A 20483-nucleotide genomic window follows, 5' to 3' on the forward strand; every position below is an offset into this window, starting at 1 on the left:
ATGTTCGGGGTTTTCTCGCTGGAGTGCAAAATTAAATAATAGTTGTCCCCAGGATAAGGTCTCACATCAGTTTTAATGCTAGATATTGTTTTTTCATGGTAAAAGGTGGGTGTTTTAATTGCATTTTCATTAGTACCTAAACACTGAGGCTTAAATGAAATGCCACCTAAGCTGCTGCATGGCAGACTCTGGCATTGCACAGGTGAGGTTGGTGCAAGCCTTCTCCCTCCCTCCCAAACCGCAGCTGATGTGGTGCAGGGCTGCGTACGGTGCTCTGGGACTGCAGCCAGCGAGGGTGCGACCCACAGCCACCCCTTTGTGGGGATGCAAGTACGGGCGAGGAAGCGCCTACTAACTTGCCAACAACTTTTGCACATGGTTCTTGCGATTAATTGACGTAACATTTATGACTGCAGCCAGCAGGGCAAAGAAAAAGAAAAAAAGTCAGTAACGCTTTTCTTAACCTAAAGGACTGGTCTCTCAGCAGGGCGGCCAGGAGACGCGCCCACCCAGCGCCCCTGCCACCGCGCTGCACCCATGGCCCCCGCTGTGCTGCCTGGGACCGCAGCACCCACCTGCCTGAGGGGAGCCTTGCCTCGGGTGCCTGTCACTGAAAAAAATATGGCTTTTACTAGTTTTTAGTAGTCTTTCAAAAGGTACAGTGCATTTTTTCCCAGGATTTCTCTGGTGCAGACCCAAACGATCAAGGGGACATTTTCTCACGTTCCCAATGAAGAGAAACCTTCAAAGACCTCTTCCCATTACACATTCAGAGCAGAATGCTACTTTCTGCTTCGCCACATACTTTAATACTCACATAGTAGAAAACGATGCTAGAAAAATCCTGCTTTCGGGACTCTGCAAAATTTCCTGGATTTCCATTTCCTTAAAATAGCTTCATTAGTGGGTTCAAACACCACAAACAAGTGCTAGTCTGCACTTCCCACAGCCACCACAAGCTCCTGCTCTCCCCCAGGCTCTGCTAGCAAGCCCGACCAAGACTGGTGGTATTTCAAAGACAACTACAGATAGGTCCCAATTGTATCTGCCAAGCTTCTCCGTAACACTCAGCACCTGCAGACTGAGTCTGAACAGGTATGAATTTATACACCAAAGGAAATTTTAAGGACTGTTTTCTCTTTGGTGGTAAAAGTTAAAGAGTTTCTAACACACACAGACCAGGAATGATCCCAGCTAGCTTTGGGCCATGCAGCTCTACAGGGTGACTGCGGTTTTAGATATGTTGCATCACCTCTGCAGGCACCTCTCCGTACAATCCACAGGCAAACCTACATTATACCCCTAATTTAGACATCTCAGAGGTAGGTAAGACAAGTCTAGGCTAAAGAGTACACTCAGCCTTTTTTAAGAGCCTGTTTTATTCTTTAGCTGCCATAATATGAATTTAAAGATCCGAATTATATTTAAAATTCTTGCCCATCAAAGATACATACCCAAATAAATTATTGATGGATGCACTTCATTTGGTGCAAGACAATAAATAAGTGGTCAAGTTCATTCTGTGAAGGGGGGCCTTTCCCCTTTGCTATACTGTATTGAGATAATCATAAAATAAGTGACAATTTTCTCAGTTGTGGAATGTAATGGCCAGTCTGTCCATCACCTGGGCCTGTCTATATTACACGCCTTCTGTGTTGTACTCACTGATGTGGTGCTATGAAGAAAGAAAAATGTCGTCTCAACTTGCTGTAGGCTCAGGGAGACAACAATATAACAGGTACCAGGTAAGTAATGAACAGAGCTGTATTTTTTGAAGGAAAAAAAGCCAGAAAATGTTCAGTGTTGATTCTGACACATTTTCTAGCTTTCTCCTCATTCCTGTTATAAATGCGAGTTGAAGCTCCTTGATTTATAGCTGTCTGTGTATTTTTATTCCCTCATCTGAGTTATTCGTTCCAATCTCACCATGGCTTTTGGATTCTACTTTGATTATCACTGTAAACTTTAAATCTTTTTTCCTTGCTTAAATTGGAGATAGATATCACTGCCCAGTCCTCCCACAAGAAGACACCAGACACCTTCTGAGGCATGCAAACCTTCCAGAGACGAAGCAAACATCCCTTGAGGAGACCACAGTACAGGAATGACAGTGCTAGCTTCCCAGTGAAAAGCAAGTAACTAGCTGCCAGCACGACAAGAGGCTGCACATTTGCAGATAAGGTACACAGTTTTGAGGAAATATGTCTGAAAATAGCCTCTGCTTTGCAGAAAAGCTGAAATAATGCATTGCAAGTATCAGGAGTTTCATTTTCAAAGGGTGTATTTTCCTTTAGATAATGGGTCTTCCTTATAGACATGCACTGATGTACTGTTATACTCATACAGCTTAATACAAGTAATTTTCCAATAGTTGTCTACATCTTAATGAAAACAAACATCATTTTGCAAAATTAATTTGCACCAAAAAATCTAGAGATAGTTACATTGGCTCCTTTTTTTCAAATGGAAACCAGTAGATTTTTTTTGTGTGCTAGAGACTGTTTAGGAGAAGCCTGGCAAACCTAGAGATGCTATTTTATGTACAGTAAGAATATGGATGTGAAATGCTCTCCTAACCAGCAGAGGGACTTCTAGAGTGCAGGTTGCTTGAAGCATTTTATCCTTTCGTGCTAGAAAAGGACATGCTTAGTGCACGTGTGTTGTACAGGACACAGACTTTTGAGTCCATCAGTATTATGTAACCCTCCGTTATCCTGAGATGCAGACAAGGAGAATGACAGGAAGCAAGGGAACATCAGCGCACTGCAGTGGTGTCTGTGAATGCCAACCCTGCTCTCTTTGCACACGTGAACAGTTCTGTCACTACCGGGGTCCCTTGCCACGCGCACGCGCGCTCGGCAGTGCGGTGGTGAGACACGCCACGGTGCCCGCTGCAGGACTCCCAGGCACTCGCACAGGCCCTCGCAATACGGGGACCACCTCCTTCTGGGGAGTTCGGAGACTATGTTTAACTTCTCCTTTGGAAACCTTGCGGGGTGGTTAGCTGCTTCCACTGTTCTCTCTCTGCTTGGACGGCCACAAAAGACTGGTACTTGTTTTCATTTCCTTTGAAAGGCCAAACTCGGATGGACTTCCTCTATTTCTCATTCTATCCACACATTTCTAGAGCTCTAAGATATAACTCTTTACTTTCTAGAACACGTTTCCATTCCCTGTAAGCTCTCTGCTAACTTTGGAGGACCTTTTCAAGTGATCCCATTCTGTGATATCTACAATACTTCTCTGCTAGTTACATGCCATCTTTACGATACAAGAGCTATTTGCCACTTTGGTAGCTCCGAAAAATTCCACACTTGTGTCATCTTACAGTTCCAAGCTCCCCAGTTGACTTCCTTTGCTACTTCCTTAATTTCTTAAACTTTGTCCTTGCACAGGCAATAACTTCAGTTCCAAGATAACTTTTGATAACTTTTGTTTACCCCTCAATTTAAATCATGTCAATTCACGCTTAATGCAAGATTACTTCTTACAACCAACTCTTTCAAAATGCCCTCACCATTTACCAAAACTAAGTTTAGAATAGCGTGCTCTCTTTCTGCGTCAGTATGTCTAATTCCTGGCCACCTACACTACATAACTTATAAATGCTCTCCATCAGAGATCAGCCACATAATTCATCTCTGCTTGTAGAAAAAATCCTTTTTTTTATTTAAAAGTGATCACTATAATGTTCAGCACCTATACACTGTAAAAATACTAGTATCCACGAATATTAACTAGTTAATCCTCACAATTCCTTCACCAATAAACAAATACGAAAATAAGGCATAGAGGAGACAGATGTCAATAGTTACACAATTAGCTAATATCTGATCAGGATTAAAATGTAATTTCCTTAGTTCAGACTTATTTTTAATTCCTAAGCATACTCACCACTTAGACAAATCATTTTGTATTAAAAATGATGGCCCTTGGAGAACTCAGTTGCAAATCTGAGTTCTTCCCAAACAGCTTAAATGTTCTGAAAAACATCAGTTTGGGATCTGTGAAGGTTTGAGGAAACTGATTAATACAGTAATCTGCCCTTTCCCTGATGCATTCCTCTATCTTGTATCCCTCTGTGAAAGTCAGTTGTGTTCACCTCACACAAAAAGTGTCCTCTTAATCTTTTGTGAATCTAACTTTGCGGATTATGATGTGGTTAAGGAAACCAGCATCAATACTTTGTAATAGCCACAGCATACAAAAATAAACAGCCTCTATGCCGCAATCCATCAGACTCAGAACGGGCTAACATCCCAGCCACTTCCAAACACATTTCACCTGCCGTAGATTATTTGCACATTAAAATAGATAGAACAGGTAGGTGCATAAAGAAGAGAATCTAAGTAATGTCTGTATCTGCCACAGAGACAACGAGACTTTTGTCATTCAACTGGAATCAAGTCCACATTTTTGAAAAATTACACCATCATAATAAATGACAACTTAACAGATTGACAATAATAGATTGACAACTTAAGGGGAAGACTTACATGGAGGAAAACCTTTTACCAGTTTTTGCTGTTTTTCATGAAGCCATGTCCATACCATACGTTACTAAATTAACAAGAATACCCTCTCCAGTCACTTGAAAACTCCCCTTATCGTCTTTGATCCTTTCTTCTCTATTAAGTGAGGTGGATATTTCCTTCACAGTTTCAATGAACCCTGGCTGCAGCTTCTAAGAGGCTCATTATCTCTCCTATCATACCGGTTTTTGCTTTCAAGGCTTATTGTTTATTTCTTAATATAAACTGAGAGACTAAAACCCCTTCAAAACACCCAAGGTGCCTTTGCCACTAAGTAACAAGCAAAGCATCATGCCTGCCATAAGACTTATTTAATCAAAAAATCATATATTACACGAACATTGGGACATTCGGAAGTAAAATTGCCTTAATTTCTTCCTCAGATGAAAGAACACTTGACATGGTATTTAAATGGACTGTCATTTTGAGTCACCATTACGGGTTTGATTTTCTTATGCAAAATATGTTTTAGTAAGGTGCAAGATTCTTTTAGGCATTGTTTCCAGCAGGACTCAAAAGCAGTGGAATAGCTTCCATTTGGCATGTTAAAGAATTTTAATCCATATGGACCAGGCTATCCAAACACAACCTTCCTAATGAGTAGTCAGCTTTCTGGGTTGAGTAAATTGACATTACTCTTCTAGCCTCTGCTTTGGCCAAGAACTTCTTGAAGAAACTCACCAAGCTACAACAAAATTAAGTGTGGTATTACTTGCAAAACAGTCCTCAGGAGTTTTCCCCTCAATTCTCATTGAAATTCAATGAGATTATGAGGGACTGATTCCCTGAAAGCCAATCAAAAATTCACCTTCTAAAGGGGTGTATGTGTGTGTGTATGACAGTGCGTATGGGTGCATGTGTATATACATATATGTATGTACACATCTATACATATATGCTTATGGCTCTGTGTATATGTATAGCCACGCGCATACACGCAGTGATGTGTAGGCCCATACACGTACACACAAAGAATACAATACTGGACTGCGCTGAGCTTGATAGAAGGCATTCACGTTATGTTTAAGTGAAACTTTTTCTCTCAATTGCTACTCTCAGCAGTTAGTTCTGTCAAACTAATAATACACATCTGCGCAGCAAAATGATACAATTTCAGTATTAGCATATAAAATAAAGGTAAATATAGGTTTCCCATGTCTTTATTTCTTTTGCATTTTCTCTCTATTGGAGAAACTTGCCAAACCCAAACACTTACATTTCTTTCTCAAGGGTCTGTGGCATTTTTGTTCTTGATGGAAAGAAAAAAAAGTATCTGTGTTTAAGATACAAGGAGATTTTACCTCTTCAGTTTGGTTTTTGATTCCTTACAATATACAATAAACATAACTACAGCAGACTATTTAATAGACCTGTAAGCATTACACGGTCTATGGCTGAAGAGAGTCCAGCTGCCTTAACTAAACAAAGTAACTTGCTGTAAGAGCAATTTTCAGGACAGTGATAAATCACAGTGTAATACAATCATGCACCGAGCTCAAAACAAATGTAAGACTGGCACAAATATAATAGCACAACTGGGCAGAAGTCAAAGGTATGTACAAGTCATTGACAAACATTGGTGCAAGTGCTTTAGACAAGACATTTAAAAGAAATCTACACTGAAACATAGATTAAATTTATCAAAGTTTGATAAATTTTAAAGACAGTAAAAAAGTACACAAAACATGAAAAAATAAAAAAACCCAGCCAATTCATACAGTACAGCTTTACTACATTTATATTACAGAATGAAGACAGAAAAGGATATAAGGAATTAAGAGCAAAGAAAATTCTCCTGGCTGTGGCCAGGGGAATTTCATTGCCAATGAGAGATGCGCACACACAAATGCACGCACAGAAAATAAAGACAAAAAACAAAAAAATCATTTACTGTAACAAATGACAGACACAGAGGTGAGGAACATTTGGCATGTTGCAGCACATGAAGTCATTCACGATTGGCTAACGATGGTACCTGGCTCGGCTGAAGATCACTGGCTGGCCTGAGCGGAGTAACGGATGGAGGAGGCACACCTGAAGTGGACGCAGACCGACCTAATCTGCAACTTGCTTTAGGCTCTGGGAAGGAAGAGAGAAGAAAAACACCAGTGAACTGGAAGCTGGTTAGTGCTTCCGTGAGCTGAAACGTGGTGGGCCCTGGATCCCCTTGAAACTGAGAACCCAGACTAGGTTTCTAGGTGAAGTCTTGAGCTGCATGATGAAAAGAAGCTGGAGTCAGAAAAACAGGGATTAGGACAGAACCCATCCCACATCCCAGCCTCCTTCTTCCCCGCTGGCATCTCTGAGGCTGATTTATAAGAGCATAAAACAGGAGGCAGACAGGAGGCACATCAAGGAAACTTTCTTGTTCCTCCCCAGTGCCCTCTTCTAGTCTCCATTGAATATGGGAGTTACAGAGGCTTGTGGTTTCATCTCTCCACCCCAGAGCTGAGGAAGAAGGAGACAGTAGCCCAAAAGGTGATTGTGCTGAGAGAAAGCATGAAAAAGAGAGAAAATGAAGGAAATGTATACAAGCGGTAAGGATACTGTGGTGCTTGGAGATTTGGAAGGTCACAAAGATCACTGGGAAATCTGATATTAATGGCATTGAATTGAGATCAGACAGAAAGTAGGGAAGAAAGGATAGAAGTATGAACTTCAACAGTGGCAAATTCTGAATTTAGTTCCCCAAAATAGAGGCAATTACAGAAATGGAGGTGGTTTTGAATTAAAAGAGAAAGTTCAATTCCAGAGAAGAACTGCACAGAAGTTACACAGTTATTTAGTCTTCCTTCTGTTGTTGTACACAGAGGCATTCTTCAGAAGGTCCCCACTGACCTCCAGTGCAGGTTACGACTGCTAACACACCAACACAACAGTGACCATGCTGCTCAGCAATCCTGGAAGAAGGCTGGTGTGTTTGAGCTATGCTGACACAAGTGTGCTGCCCTACAGTGTGTGACACCCCACATCTGGCCTAGAAGAACTCTTTTCCTGCCTGCCTGTTTCTGCCTGAGAAAAATACTGGTCTTACAACACTTCCTGTTTATGACCAAGGAAGCACGTCTTCTCAACCCCAGACTTTTGGCTTGGATGAATGTGTTCATCCTGCTCATGTTTTATGAGATTTCCTCTCAACCCTGCACTCGATCTTTTCTATTTAGTGTGTAAACACTGAGACCAAGGACTATCACACTGGGCAGATATAGTTTGTACAACAGTAGGCCTCCAATTTTAGCTGGGATGATAGTGCTTTAATATGAACGACAACTAATAATAATACCATGCCTCCTTACAACAGGTTGAAAGAGTATCTCCTATTCAGACTCTTCTTTTCAAGAAGAGAAGGACATATGCCTCCTGCAATCCTGCTTTAGAAAGTTTGCCTTTGAAGCACATATTTTCTCATGTATCTTTTTTGCCTGTGTGTCTCTGAAATGTGTTTTCTCATGCCTCACTAACAGTGCTGCCTTGTCTCTATTTGCTTTATACAAATCTCCTTCCTGCAGGGGATCTCTGGTACCTTCACTAGCCACTGGTTGGTCCACTGTTCAAGAGGAATAAGATTGTCCATCACTGGCACTTCCTGAAGGTCACCTGGCACCTCTTGGAAACTTCAAGACAGCGGGCATATTACGCCCTCCACAAGCAGCATGCTGAAGAACATTCCTTCCACCTCACTGATGCTTCTTCACTGTCACCTTAACTGCTTATTTTCCTAAGATGTTTCAGAATTCAGCTGGGTGTGGAGAAGAGCTGTTCACTTAAGCTGGAGCACTCAGACCACTGAAAGCATCTGTATGGGTGAATATTCATCAACTAAATATTAACAGGTTGGTTAACATCCAGCTGGCTAGGCAGCAAAAATATTTATGCTGTTTGATGAATGCATTATTCAATTCACTCATCCCTAGTCAGTCTGCAAACATAACACAAATCAACCTGGCAATAAGCATGAAGAAGAGAGCGGACTGATCCCCCCCATAACCTTGCATTTTGTACATAATCTGTTGTTTTGACTTTTTTGGACTTGGGCAGTTATTCTGAAGGTTTGATTAGACTTGTTTTTGTTCTGATTTCACGCAGACTGTGTGCCAGATTTCTGATTGTTTCCTTTAGTAATAGAGATATAATAATGGATCTCATGTCTGTTCCCTCCTGAAATTTTGCTGTGGTTTCAGTGAGGGCAAAAGTTGTTTTTTTGGTTGTTTTCCCCTACTGTCACGTAGAAACACAGTGTTTTTGCTGTGACAAGCAAAATCTGACACCCAGTATGTCAAAAACTCCAAGGGCGTTGTCTGCCATTGCTTCAGAGTTGTTTTCTTTGCTTTGGGAAAGCAGAGAAAAGTGTCATAATTTCCAATTTGGATATATGTGCAACAACAAGAGATTACCATTTCCTTGCCAAAGAGAGTGCTTTCATCTAGCATCAAAGAAAAAAATCTATCACACTCAGATGAAGTACTAGTTCCTTCTTTATCTCCCTGTAATATATTTTACAGTATTAAGAGAACTATTGCAATTTCCAGGGTGACCTTTACCAAGAGAGGTTCCAGACAAGGCTCCATCCAGCTTTTTAAAGTTTGAGATTATGTTACGCACTAAAAGGAAAATGCTGGTTTTTTTAAATACCCATTCCATTGGCTTCAGTGGGAGTATTTTTAAACCGAATAAATACTCCATTCTACTGCAATTCGTGCTCTGAATAACAGCTTCATACTGCACATTACTGCGGAAAAAAAGTCCCTAAATGGTCTGTCGCATAAGTGATGCCCAACTCACTGATCTGTATTCTGCAGCATGTTGTTTTTCAATTGTGTAAACTTTATTCACTGTACTGAAGCTAACCAGATTTTGAGTATAATGATCACTTGAAATAATAACTTCTGCTTTTGGCTGTCTAAAAAGAAGTAAGAGAAACAAGGGATGGTTTCTAGTGAAAGTATCATGTGGACCATATTGAGATAGCTCAGTATTAACATCTGAAATGAGTAGTTTTGAGACTTCGTGAGAAGTGCCCTCTGTGACAGTGATGTGTAGTGTAGAGCAGGAGAGTTTTGCCAGCCAGCCTGATAAGCACACAGGGAAGGCTCTGTAGATGTTTGCCCTCTCAGGACAATCTGTTTGCTTAAGGTCTGTGATAATACAAGTTAAAATACATTTAGATCCATACCAATAATGTTAGCATAGCGCTGCATCTCTGCACTGTGCTTCGCTTTACTGTGTGGATGTGTCCTCTGGCTCATAATACAAATTGCCAGGGAGAGGGTACCAAGGGCTCCCCTCTAAACACAAGACCCGCTCTGAATCCACAACCAGGAGCTTTTTGATATTGCTGTAAGCCACTCAAATGCCGACAAGGGCTAACAGCCTACTGCTAAGCTAGAGAACTCATAGGCATATGTCTAAGTGCTTTACTGGACAGGGGCCAGAGGATGCAGAGCACTTGAGTAGCCATTAGAGATGCCCGTTGCAATCGATGGCATCATGAGGCTTGAATTCAGCAGATTGCTTTGGGTAGCTGCAGAGCTGCTCTGTAGATTTTATCTAGTTATGTCAAGCATGAATATGTTCATAAGATTCAGTTGCTATATTTAACTGATAAACTTTTGTAGTATTACTTTGCACAGCTTCAAATGACAAATCCCTCACACTGTGCCATGTTTTGAAAAATGTGAGGCTCACTAAGGACCTGAACCACCTCCAGGAGTCAGGTCCAGATGCAGAGTAATGCTAGCAGGGGATGACTGGTCAGCAAGGTATCTGTTCCCTGCTATGTGACCCAGAACACCCACGAGACTCCCAGCAGTCCTAGTGGTTGGTGCCAAAGCCATGTCAGCTGTCAGCCCTTGAAGTAAACCTGCAAATGTGGTCAGCTAAAATGGGACTTGCATTAATGGACTTTCAGGTTGGAGGTGAGTCTGGCTGATGCCAGTAGGATCATGTGTGGACATAAAGCAACAGCCCCAAAGGACAGCGTTAAGGATGAGAACTTCAGGAGAAAATGCCCAACACAGAAATACAGACTTTTCAGTTACAAATATGATTGCCTAAAATTGGGTACCTAATTATGCATTTAAGCACCTACATAAATGACCTGTTTTTCAAGAGCATTACTAAATGCTGTCATCTTAAGTAAAGATGTATCAGGTTGGTTGGTTGCAGGGTTTTTTTGGGGTGTCTGTGGATTTTTTTTAAAGTAGAATGCTGAGAAGAGACATGATTTTTTGGAAATATTCTTCCTCAGTTTTATACCATTGTGATACGGTTTCCTATATTCTCTAGAAATACAATAGCTCCACATAAATTTTATTTTTGGATCTTAACTGGAGAAGTTCTTTTATTCATCCAAGAGAGACTTCATTCTGCCTATCCTAATCTTAATTCAAAAAAATACTCTGGCTGTCACTTACATTGGAAAAGCTTCTTATCCTGTCACAGTCTCTTCTTTGCACATGAAAAGAGAAATATTGCTTATTTGCTACAGCTGCCAAGAAGCACGTTTTGAATTAAACAAGGCGATGTGACAGGCTGTGGAGTAATCACATGCAAAAAAAGAAAAAGGAAAAAAAGAAAAAGAAAACATGCACACTCGAAAAATGAATCACACCTATTATTTTGATACTGGCTTAGCCATATTGGTCTCCTAAAAAAGATGAGTAAGCTGTAACATAACTTGAAATTATGAATCCTTAAGGTGGAAGAAAGTGCTTAATAATACTTTGCTACTTTAAAATATTTTTTGGATTTCACCTGCAGAAGCTGCTCAGTTAATTAATGTTAAACTGAACTATTTTCAAAAAGGGAGCACTAGAAACTCTGGAACTCAGTATAGCAGAAATCGAAAGGCCAAAAGCTTAGCAAGACTCAAAACCAAGCCAGATAATAAGAAAAGAACATGCGTTAGATGGGGTATGTTTTAAATTAAGATTTCTTCTAAACTGCTGTGTTGCAGGTCTATGACAACAACTGAGTCCATGAAGTAAGGAATAAACAAATCCTACTGGCAGTGGTTTTTTTCCTTAAACTTTCTTATTATTTTCCTCTGAAGCTTCTGGCATGGGATACTGTCAGTCTTAGGGCTCTGGACCAAATGGACAATTTGGCAATTGCATTATTCCAAATGGCTGTAACACCACCGGTGCGGAGAGCAGCATGCTCTTTAACCGTCGGGCTCTGAGATAATGACACACCACTGGAGAGCATACACATGCTCTCCACCTGCCTTACTGGTACCTTCCTCCCCACAGTGTGCAGCCCCCAGTACTAGTTATTTTATTTCAGATGACAGGCACTGCTAGGAGAGCTTGTGCACTGAGAACATGACCAGTGCAAGCAAGCTCCAGAACCATCACCTCCTGGGCTGGACCTTGTTCAGAGGGCTGCTTCTGCCTCCAGCATTAAGTTGCCTTCACTTTGAGATGCCCTGAGGATTTAGTAGCACAGTGATACCTTAATATTGCCTTTGAGGAGAGAATTTAGGGTTGGTGGGAACACTCAGCCTTTGGGTGAAGCGGCCCAGCTGGAGTGAACTGGTGCTCTTTGCCACTACTCCCTTCTTGCACCGATGAATGCACCTTGCACCTCGGCTTTCACAAGCATCACTGCACTTCATTACTTTTGCAATTCCACCACAATCCTACCCACTAATTCCAGTGAAGGAAGGGCAGTTACTCCCTTCCCGATTATCTGCTACATTTTCAACCTGAATACTAAATGGGTTGGCTGAGTGACAAGCTGATGGCGATTTAAAAATAGGACACAACAGCTTGAGCAGGGGGGTGGACTAGACGATCTCCAGAGGTCCCTTCCAACCTCAACCATTCTGTGATTCTGTGATGAGATTTAAAAGGCAGTGCAGTGCTCGTCTCTAGCAGCAGGTGGCAATGCAAAATGCTTCACGGCTGCAGTTAAAAAAAAAAAAAAGCAACATTCCAGAAAATACTCTTCAAAGCTCCTGGCATGAAGCTATCACAGCCTTCTGTTTCACAGAGCTCCTTTGGCTTTTCACTACAATTGCAGCGAGTTTCTTAACAGCCAGCATGCCCCAAAAACACCAACACCACTTTCTGTAAGAAACAGTAAGATGCCAAGAGACAGAAAGTGTCCTTGATGAATTATGTGACAGGTCAGTTGGTCATTAGGGACAGTGGTGTCCCTGTGCATCTGACAAGCCAGGCTCATTTGAACAAAATGAGCAGGAAGTTCAAGTTCTTGTCTGGACATGACTCATTTCCCCTCTGATCATCCTCAGAGGTGCAGCGATCTGGAGGACCCACATAAAATCACTACTCCCACTCACATATTCACTTGGACTCCCTCTAACTCCTACTTAATCTGCATCTCAGCAGAGCTGCCTGTTGAAAACACGTATGAAAAGTCCTTTCAGATTCTCTCCATTTTCCAGCAGAGCAATTCAACCTCGTTTCTTCAAACTGTTCCAACAGTGGCCTAATAAATGCCTGGACACAGTGCAAACCAGGAGCTAGGCAGCAAACTGTGGTATTTCAGGGACATGTCCACACAAATATAGGCCTTTTCTCTCTTAACTGTGATGCTGGAAAGAGAACAACAACAACAACAAATCACTGTATTAGGGATTGCCCTGCCCTGATTTTATTTGGCCCTGGGGCAAATCTAAGTCCCAAACTGCTAGCACAGAATCACTGTATCTCCTTGACTCCAGAAAACATTTGTATCCATACAAATTAAATCTTTGCTGTTGCATTCTGTTACAATTCTAATTTATTTGCAAAGAATGAACTGTTATAGTTCATGTACAAGTTCACTGATGAGAACTGTGTGTAGCATTTTGAATGCAATGCCACACCGATTAAAGGCAAAACATGTTGCTCAGGCAACAGCTAGAGACACGGGGGAAAAATATTTGTGGCAGATGAGAGGCAATATTCATCAAATGAAATGTCATAAAAACTGTGGGGAAAGGAAAATCATAATCAGCTCACAGTTTTTCATCATAAAAAAGGAGTCTAAATTCAGCCCATAAAATATTTCCGTAATTTTTCTTTCTATATGAGTCTTTGAAAGTCCTAGCTATGTAAGACAAAGGCACAGTCAACTAAATCAAAGCATGATTCAACAACTATTACAGTCTCCTGATGCCAAATAAACAGTGTGGCCAACATGTTTTGTCTGCTTTTGGAGATCAACCAAGCCTTTAAAATAAAACTTATGCAGAAAGGTTGGACAGAAGTGATGCATTTTGCTAAGAACTCAACCCATACTTCTCATTTCCCCTCCTTTCTGTCCAGTACTGTTAACCTCGCAGAACTGAAGGGGTGGGTACGCACCTTTGGCCTTAGCATCTGATGTCCTATTATTCCGACTTGGTACCTTTAAACCCCCCGTTTTATTGGCATTAGCATAGATGACTGTAGCACTGAGAGCAAGGTCTCATTAGTGTATGTAAAGTACTTGGAAGAGAATTTTTAACAAAGCTGTAGGCTTTTATAGCTATGTGGCAAATTCCTACCTACCAGAACACTTTATAAGAACACACAAGTAAAGAAAAGGAAGTAACACCCAAATAACCTGTGGCTGAAGTTATGAGATTTGCAGAAAAGTCACTTTTGCTGCCCCAGGCAGGACTGGCTGAGGGGGACTGTAGCAAGAAACCCCAGAGTAAAAGATTGCGGCAAACAATACATTAGTAAAGTTTGTTCAAGTTCTATACTGAGTTTCTGGTGTCATATCCAGCAATGAGAGGAAAATGAGAAGTCCATTATCATGCAGGGAGGCAATTCTGGGTGAGGGGCTTGTACCTCTGCTAGCTCAGCACTGTAAAGACTAATCTCTGCCACTGACTGCTCCAACAGATCTCTTCTGCAGGAACGCGTTCTTGTTTGAATAGCCCATTCATGGTCCTACTCTTACTGAAGACCGGTCATGAGGCTCCAGTACTATACATGCCAATTGTTTTTGAAGTGTGTATTTTTCACAATCAAGCCAATAAGGCAGAAGATTCTCTTTTAAGTGACCTGTCAAATCTCAAGAAGTGACACTGTAGTGATTATCTCAGGGCTATACATATTATAGATATATACTCATGTATCAGTTGTGTTTGGCTTAGTAATTTTATAAAACAGGTTGCATTACATTTCAGTGACTTACAACAATTCACTATTTTATATATATGCAATTTGATGGCTAAAATGGATATACATGAATTTGGGACTTCTGAAATCTGTAGCCACTTTTCTAGTGATTTGCATATAAGCATAAAGCAAAGGCTGCCTGTGTCCACTCACTGTGCATATTGATAAAACAGTCTTGTCTCTGCACGGTGTGCTTTTGTCAGTGCATGTGATATCTGAGTTTATGTACTTCTCTCTGAGATGCAACTGGGCAGGGGGGAACTCTTTGCCATAGTGTCACCCCTCAATGTCAGGAAGAATTCTTTATTTCTGTTAAAATAGTTGAATGGCATGTTTACATTACTTACCATGATCCCAATCCTGTCCAAATGCAGAGCACAAGCAGACAAAACAACGCTTATTACTGCAGGAACTTAATGGGCAGAGTCTCTAAGTTACTGGGAAGTCTAAATAATATAGATGTTTACCTTCACCTGCATATCTTTAGAGATCCTTCAGCTCACAAGGAGACTGATGAGATATTCCTTGCTCCACTACTTGGACGTACCTGAGCTGTTGCTTCCAGCCAACATGGTTGGACTGACAGAGGATCTCCCCAGCCTGCTGGATACAACTGGCGGCCCTGGCGTGCCATCCCATTCCTGAGCTTTGACTGGCTCCCTGGAGGAAGCTGTCCCGTGATGGCCTCCCCTCTCTTTGTTTTCCAGCTTTGGTAGTGGTTCAGTGCTGTGACTTCTGATCTTCAGCTCATCCAGTGGTTCTACAAAATTCACAAGATCACATTTTGTTACAGACTGCCTGCTAATTACCTGTATCATATAACAATCTTTCGCTCAATACTCCATATAAACCAAACATAAACCTTCTAAGGGCAACTTATATCATGATTTTACCTTCTACTCCTAAAACATATTGAATTTTGGTTGCAATGCACTTGCAAATTACTAGAAACAGACACAATGCAGTAGGTGGGTACAATGTGACTTTCTTGTCACAACTTTTACATGCCACAAAAATATTTTTTCTGAAAATGATATCCTATCAAATTATGCTTTGATTAACAATTTTGGAAAATACTTTAGTTCTTTTCAGCTGTCATTTCTTCGGAAATAAATTCTTCTCCAGGTACTTTCTAAGGAAGCGCTCTCCTAAAGCAATATTGTGCAAGTAATATATTTGTACTTGTCATGAGCACTAATAAAAGGCACACGATTCATAAAACTGTCCATTGTTAATATTTCTGGTGTGCCCTGCACCATAACCTAGGGGATAAAATTTCACTTGGTGGAAAAATCCTTGAAGTCAGAAAATGACTTTCTACTTGCAACACCATGAGTCAATATAAGGAGAAGAAATTTCAAAAGAACAGGTGACTGATTTTTCAAGTGAAGCAGTGATGCCTGCTTTCTTCATGGCTGGCGATTTTCTGTTCCTTTCTGAGACTTATTTCATTTCTTGCAGGTTGAGCAACGCACCAAAGAAACAATCCATTCCTGGACTTTTCCATCTGTTGCTGTGAAAAATTCACATGAAAAACCATATGCAGAAGGAACATTAAGAAATTACTTTAAATCATAACAGCTAATTACCACTCATACTCTCAATTCTAGCCATCCACATTTATAAATGAAAGCCCTGGTCTACCTTAACTTCAGCATGTATCAACAGTCTTGGGATTTACATTTAATACAGCTGGACAACCTCCCCTTGAGCCCTATCTCAAAATCTTTCTGTGGCTGCAAGAGACACTCCCCAGATTTGGGAGAGCCAAGGGGAGGCAGGACTGCCGGGGCCATTGGCAGGCTGGAGATGACGGCAGCTCCCCAGGGACCTGGCAGGATGGCGGTGGTCGGGGCATGCAGGACTGCTAGAGATGCAACTGCAACATTTCCCTCAGCAAACTTTTCCCCTCCTCATTAATCCCCCGGCCAGGAACTGGGACAGTCCAGCAATACCTGACACTCGGATGATACAGTCCTACAGCAACAGCCACCTTCACACCACTTCCCTCTGTATGTGGCTGAAAAAAACACATGTGGTTCACCCTTGCTACATACCTAATCTAAATGGTATGTAAGAGACCTCCTCTATGTACAACAATAATAAAAAAAGGTATTTTGAGTTCTTTGACACTCTAGTCAGCAGATGAACTTGCTTATAAGAAACAAAACAATCCTTTGGAAGTTTCTTCAAGGAAGTATTATATAGGAAACATGTAAAAAATGTCTAATTGGATATGCAGTGCAATATACAATCATTAACGTACTTCATGAACTACTATCGGTTAATAGTAAAAATAAATTTTAATGATAAGGACATCCTATCCCAACCTCTAAGGCTTTTTTTGTTGTCTACAGTAATAAGTTTCCAACAGAAACCTATAAAAGAATCCCAGTTAAGCAAGTCACATAAATTGTATTCAGCAAACATTTTGTGTGACAAAGGCCCTCAAAAATCAAACCACTTCCTTGAACTTTTAGGTCACTTACCTATTTTAATGTATGCAAAAAGATACTGTAATGAAAATCCAAACTGTCTGTTTTTCCTGTGTGGTAACCCCAGCAGGATACAAGGTCGAATAACAGCCTGCATCTGCAGAACATGACATCTGCCTTTCAGGGGCCTTTGCTCTGAAGTGTCTGTAACACAGCCCTGTCTGTGTCTGCTTAGAGAGACTTGCTAATACCAAAAGCCATGCAAAGAAATGCAGAGGCCAAATCAGAACTGGATTTGAACTGTTTCAGTTATCAACAAAGAAGGATGCTCTATCCTATGTTTCTTCTTCTGAGCATCGATCTATCAGAGAATAATGTCACTACACTTTTTTCACGTAACAGTTACGAGCAAACATATCTCAAGTGTTTCTTTAAACCAGTAGCATGCACTTCTTTTAGATGCTATATATTTGGAAAAAGGGAAGATATGAACAAAGTTTCAGCATTGTTTGGAAATACATACGGCTGTCCCCCGACACAGGCTTCTGTCTAGGCTGCAGCTCTCACTTTCCAGGAAAAACCAGCAGAAACCGAAAAGGCTAGAATATGCTTTAAACAATACAGCGTCTGGCCTTATGAATGCTCCATCAACCTAATGCATCATTCAATAGAATTAATTTACCGTGTCATTTGGCTGCTACTGGCAATGCTGTGATTACCTAAGTGAAAACCATCTCTCTCCGTGTCCCATTGACACTACTTGAACACCACCCCTTGAAATGTCGCACGGGCAGGCAGCCAGCCCTTAGTTACACAACGGCTGCGGGCCGAGCAGCAAGGATTTATCCACTTCAGTTTACTTAGCAGAGAAGCATTTGCTCTTGCAGCTTGATAAAAATGATTTGTGCATTCTTAGTTTTATTATCAGCAGAATCAAAATGCAGCAGTTCTCTGCAAACAGCTGGAAACAATGGAAATATTCAGACTAAATAAAAACTTGGCTTATAGTCTGTTTCTTTATAAGGTGTAGAAAATCAGTTTTCAGTTGGCTGTCTAGACTTCATAAATTTGCATTCCACTATCCTTTCTTGGGGATTTTCAGTTCTCCATTTATCTAAAAAGTAATATATCCTAAAAATGAAAAGCAGATTGAAACAGATTATAACGTCATGCAACCCATCACAGCACCCAAATCACTGTTATTTGGTGATCATTATCAACACTGACGCACAGTCAGAAAAACAACATGTTAGTACTTTGAAGAGTTTTTTGTAATATTACTTTCCTGCTCACTTTAGAATACATAAAAAATGAAAAAAAAAAGTTATTGTTAATGCCTCACTTTTGCTCAAATAATTTGCAGGGGATTTTAATATAATTGCAGCTTCATTAAAGGCTGTCAATAGGAATACTACTCAAATTCGATTTAAAAAAATCACCATGCTAGCTCTTGCTTGATTAAAAACGTTTCTCACTGCTCCCCTCCCAGGCCATGGAGCATTACTGGAGCCTTCTGGTGACTGTCACAGTCACTCGGACACTTGGATGTTTCTATACTGTCAACTACTGCCTGCTGTAAATGCAGCTCCACGGAGCAGGCGCAGGGGCACAAATTACCGTGTCTCATAAAAGCACATTCACGGCTTCGCATTTTCCCCCGTGCCGTCAGGCACAAGCGACTGGCGAAAGCAGGACACGCATGTAGCTCCTGTCCAGGGATACCTATGAGGTGGTGACCTTCTCACTGACTGAACATCGAACTGGTATATTTTGAAGAGGGAAACCCTGTAAAAAAGGCTAGAGGATTTAAATGGCCACTTTATCCACATTGATCCCATACTGAAAACATGAACTCTAACCGGTCACATATATTTTGCCGAAAGGTAACAGTAGTTTCTGCACAAGTTTTTATTTGAGAAGTGCAGTAAGGCAGATGGGAGCTAAGATACCTCATGCTGCTAAAAATCTTAGCTTGGAGTTAGAGGAGATACTGAAGCTCCGTGTTAGGCTGGGAGTTTGCTGAATCATACGATGGCCACAGGCAAATCTTTCTGCAGTCAAGCGCTGCATTTTGAAAGCCGACATTATTATGGAAAGCATCTTTATTGTTCAATAATTCGTAAGCCAAAATAGTACATAAAAATGTAAATTTCAAGAAATAATTCACTGCTTTAAATATTTACGGATACACTTGGTTAAGATTCCTATAAAGGCATTCAAATGTTTCAAGCACTTCCAGGTGTCATCATATTTCAATATTCAGAAACATGCATTTTCCTCATTTATTTCACCTAAATCCCAGGTTTTTCTGTTTCAAGAAAAACACAGTGGCCAAAATCTCTCCGAGAGAACATATTTTCTAAATAATTGGCATGTACAATTTCCCCTTTATGAAAGATCCCTTAATAGCTGCACACACTAGACACAGTTGCACGTGAGCTGTGGTTCTGCAAGACTTGTAAATGCTAAAGAAAGCAAAAAACCTAGTTAACCTGTAACTCAGAGCAAAGCAAACTGAAAAATACAGCTAAGGAAAATATTTTACCTGAAAAACTATCATTCAAATGAATATACACTCCATAACCAGTCTGCCACTGGGTTCTTAAGCCTGAATTAATCTCAGGTCTTTGACACTTCCTATTGTAATGCTAAGTGATAAACAGCACAATTTTTATTATTGTTTTGGGGGTTTGGGAGAAGAAAGAAAAGCAATTGTCTGAAGGAACTGCAAATGAGGGCTGTTCTGCACCACCCTTCTCAGCTGTGAGCTGAAATGTATAAGCTAATCATCCATGCATTATTCATTTATTCTTTTCCTGTGTGTTTGTTATAAACCTAAATAAATAATACATCACTCTAGGCAGAACTCTCCTACTTTGGGAAGTAAATGGTGCTACTCATAGGGTCTAAAATTAAGCCTATACATACACATACAATGGTACGGCAGCAGAGCAGGATGTGTCCACCCAGCACAGACTGACCAGGTTCCCCCACAGCACATGGAGAGCAACACCAAGCCCCTGAGGAAACAGCAGTTTCATCTTTCTGCACACCAGGGATATTTTATTTACCTTCATTACACATTTCCGAAGTGGAGCTGCTTTTTAATGGCTTTCTTGATCTGTGGTTATTTGGCTGATCTGTGCAGCTATAAATGCACACTGAGCCCTCCCAAAGAAAACAAATAGGCTATTAATACTGCATGCAAGAAACACAGATAATGCTCAGTTCTCGAGACTTTTTTTTCCAAAAAACAAGAGTACATTATATTGTCAGTGAAAGCCATTTCCTCATCTTTATTAAGTACGGTGGTTGGTCTGCTATGACTTCATCTCATTGCTAATTAAGCAGAAGTTTGCTTTGCGTATCAATTTTTAATACTCCTTTTTTACAGTTAAGTG

At 40.8% G+C, this 20483-nt stretch overlaps 1 protein-coding gene across 2 annotated transcripts in view; it reads right to left on the reverse strand.

Annotated features, from left to right (window-relative positions):
• NYAP2 (neuronal tyrosine-phosphorylated phosphoinositide-3-kinase adaptor 2) overlaps window positions 1–20483 on the reverse strand; it is a 151363-nt gene that overhangs the window by 23685 nt on the left and 107195 nt on the right. For both annotated transcript variants that reach the window (XM_026109747.2, XM_026109746.2), the window contains exons 5-6: window positions 15195–15407; window positions 6508–6611 (exon numbers count right to left, since the gene is read on the reverse strand). In XM_026109747.2, the coding sequence (XP_025965532.1) occupies window positions 6508–6611; window positions 15195–15407 (317 nt within the window). The remainder of the gene's footprint in view (window positions 1–6507; window positions 6612–15194; window positions 15408–20483) is intronic.

The sequence above is a fragment of the Dromaius novaehollandiae genome, chromosome 9 (genome assembly GCF_036370855.1).
Source record: "Dromaius novaehollandiae isolate bDroNov1 chromosome 9, bDroNov1.hap1, whole genome shotgun sequence".
NCBI lineage: Eukaryota > Metazoa > Chordata > Aves > Casuariiformes > Dromaiidae > Dromaius > Dromaius novaehollandiae.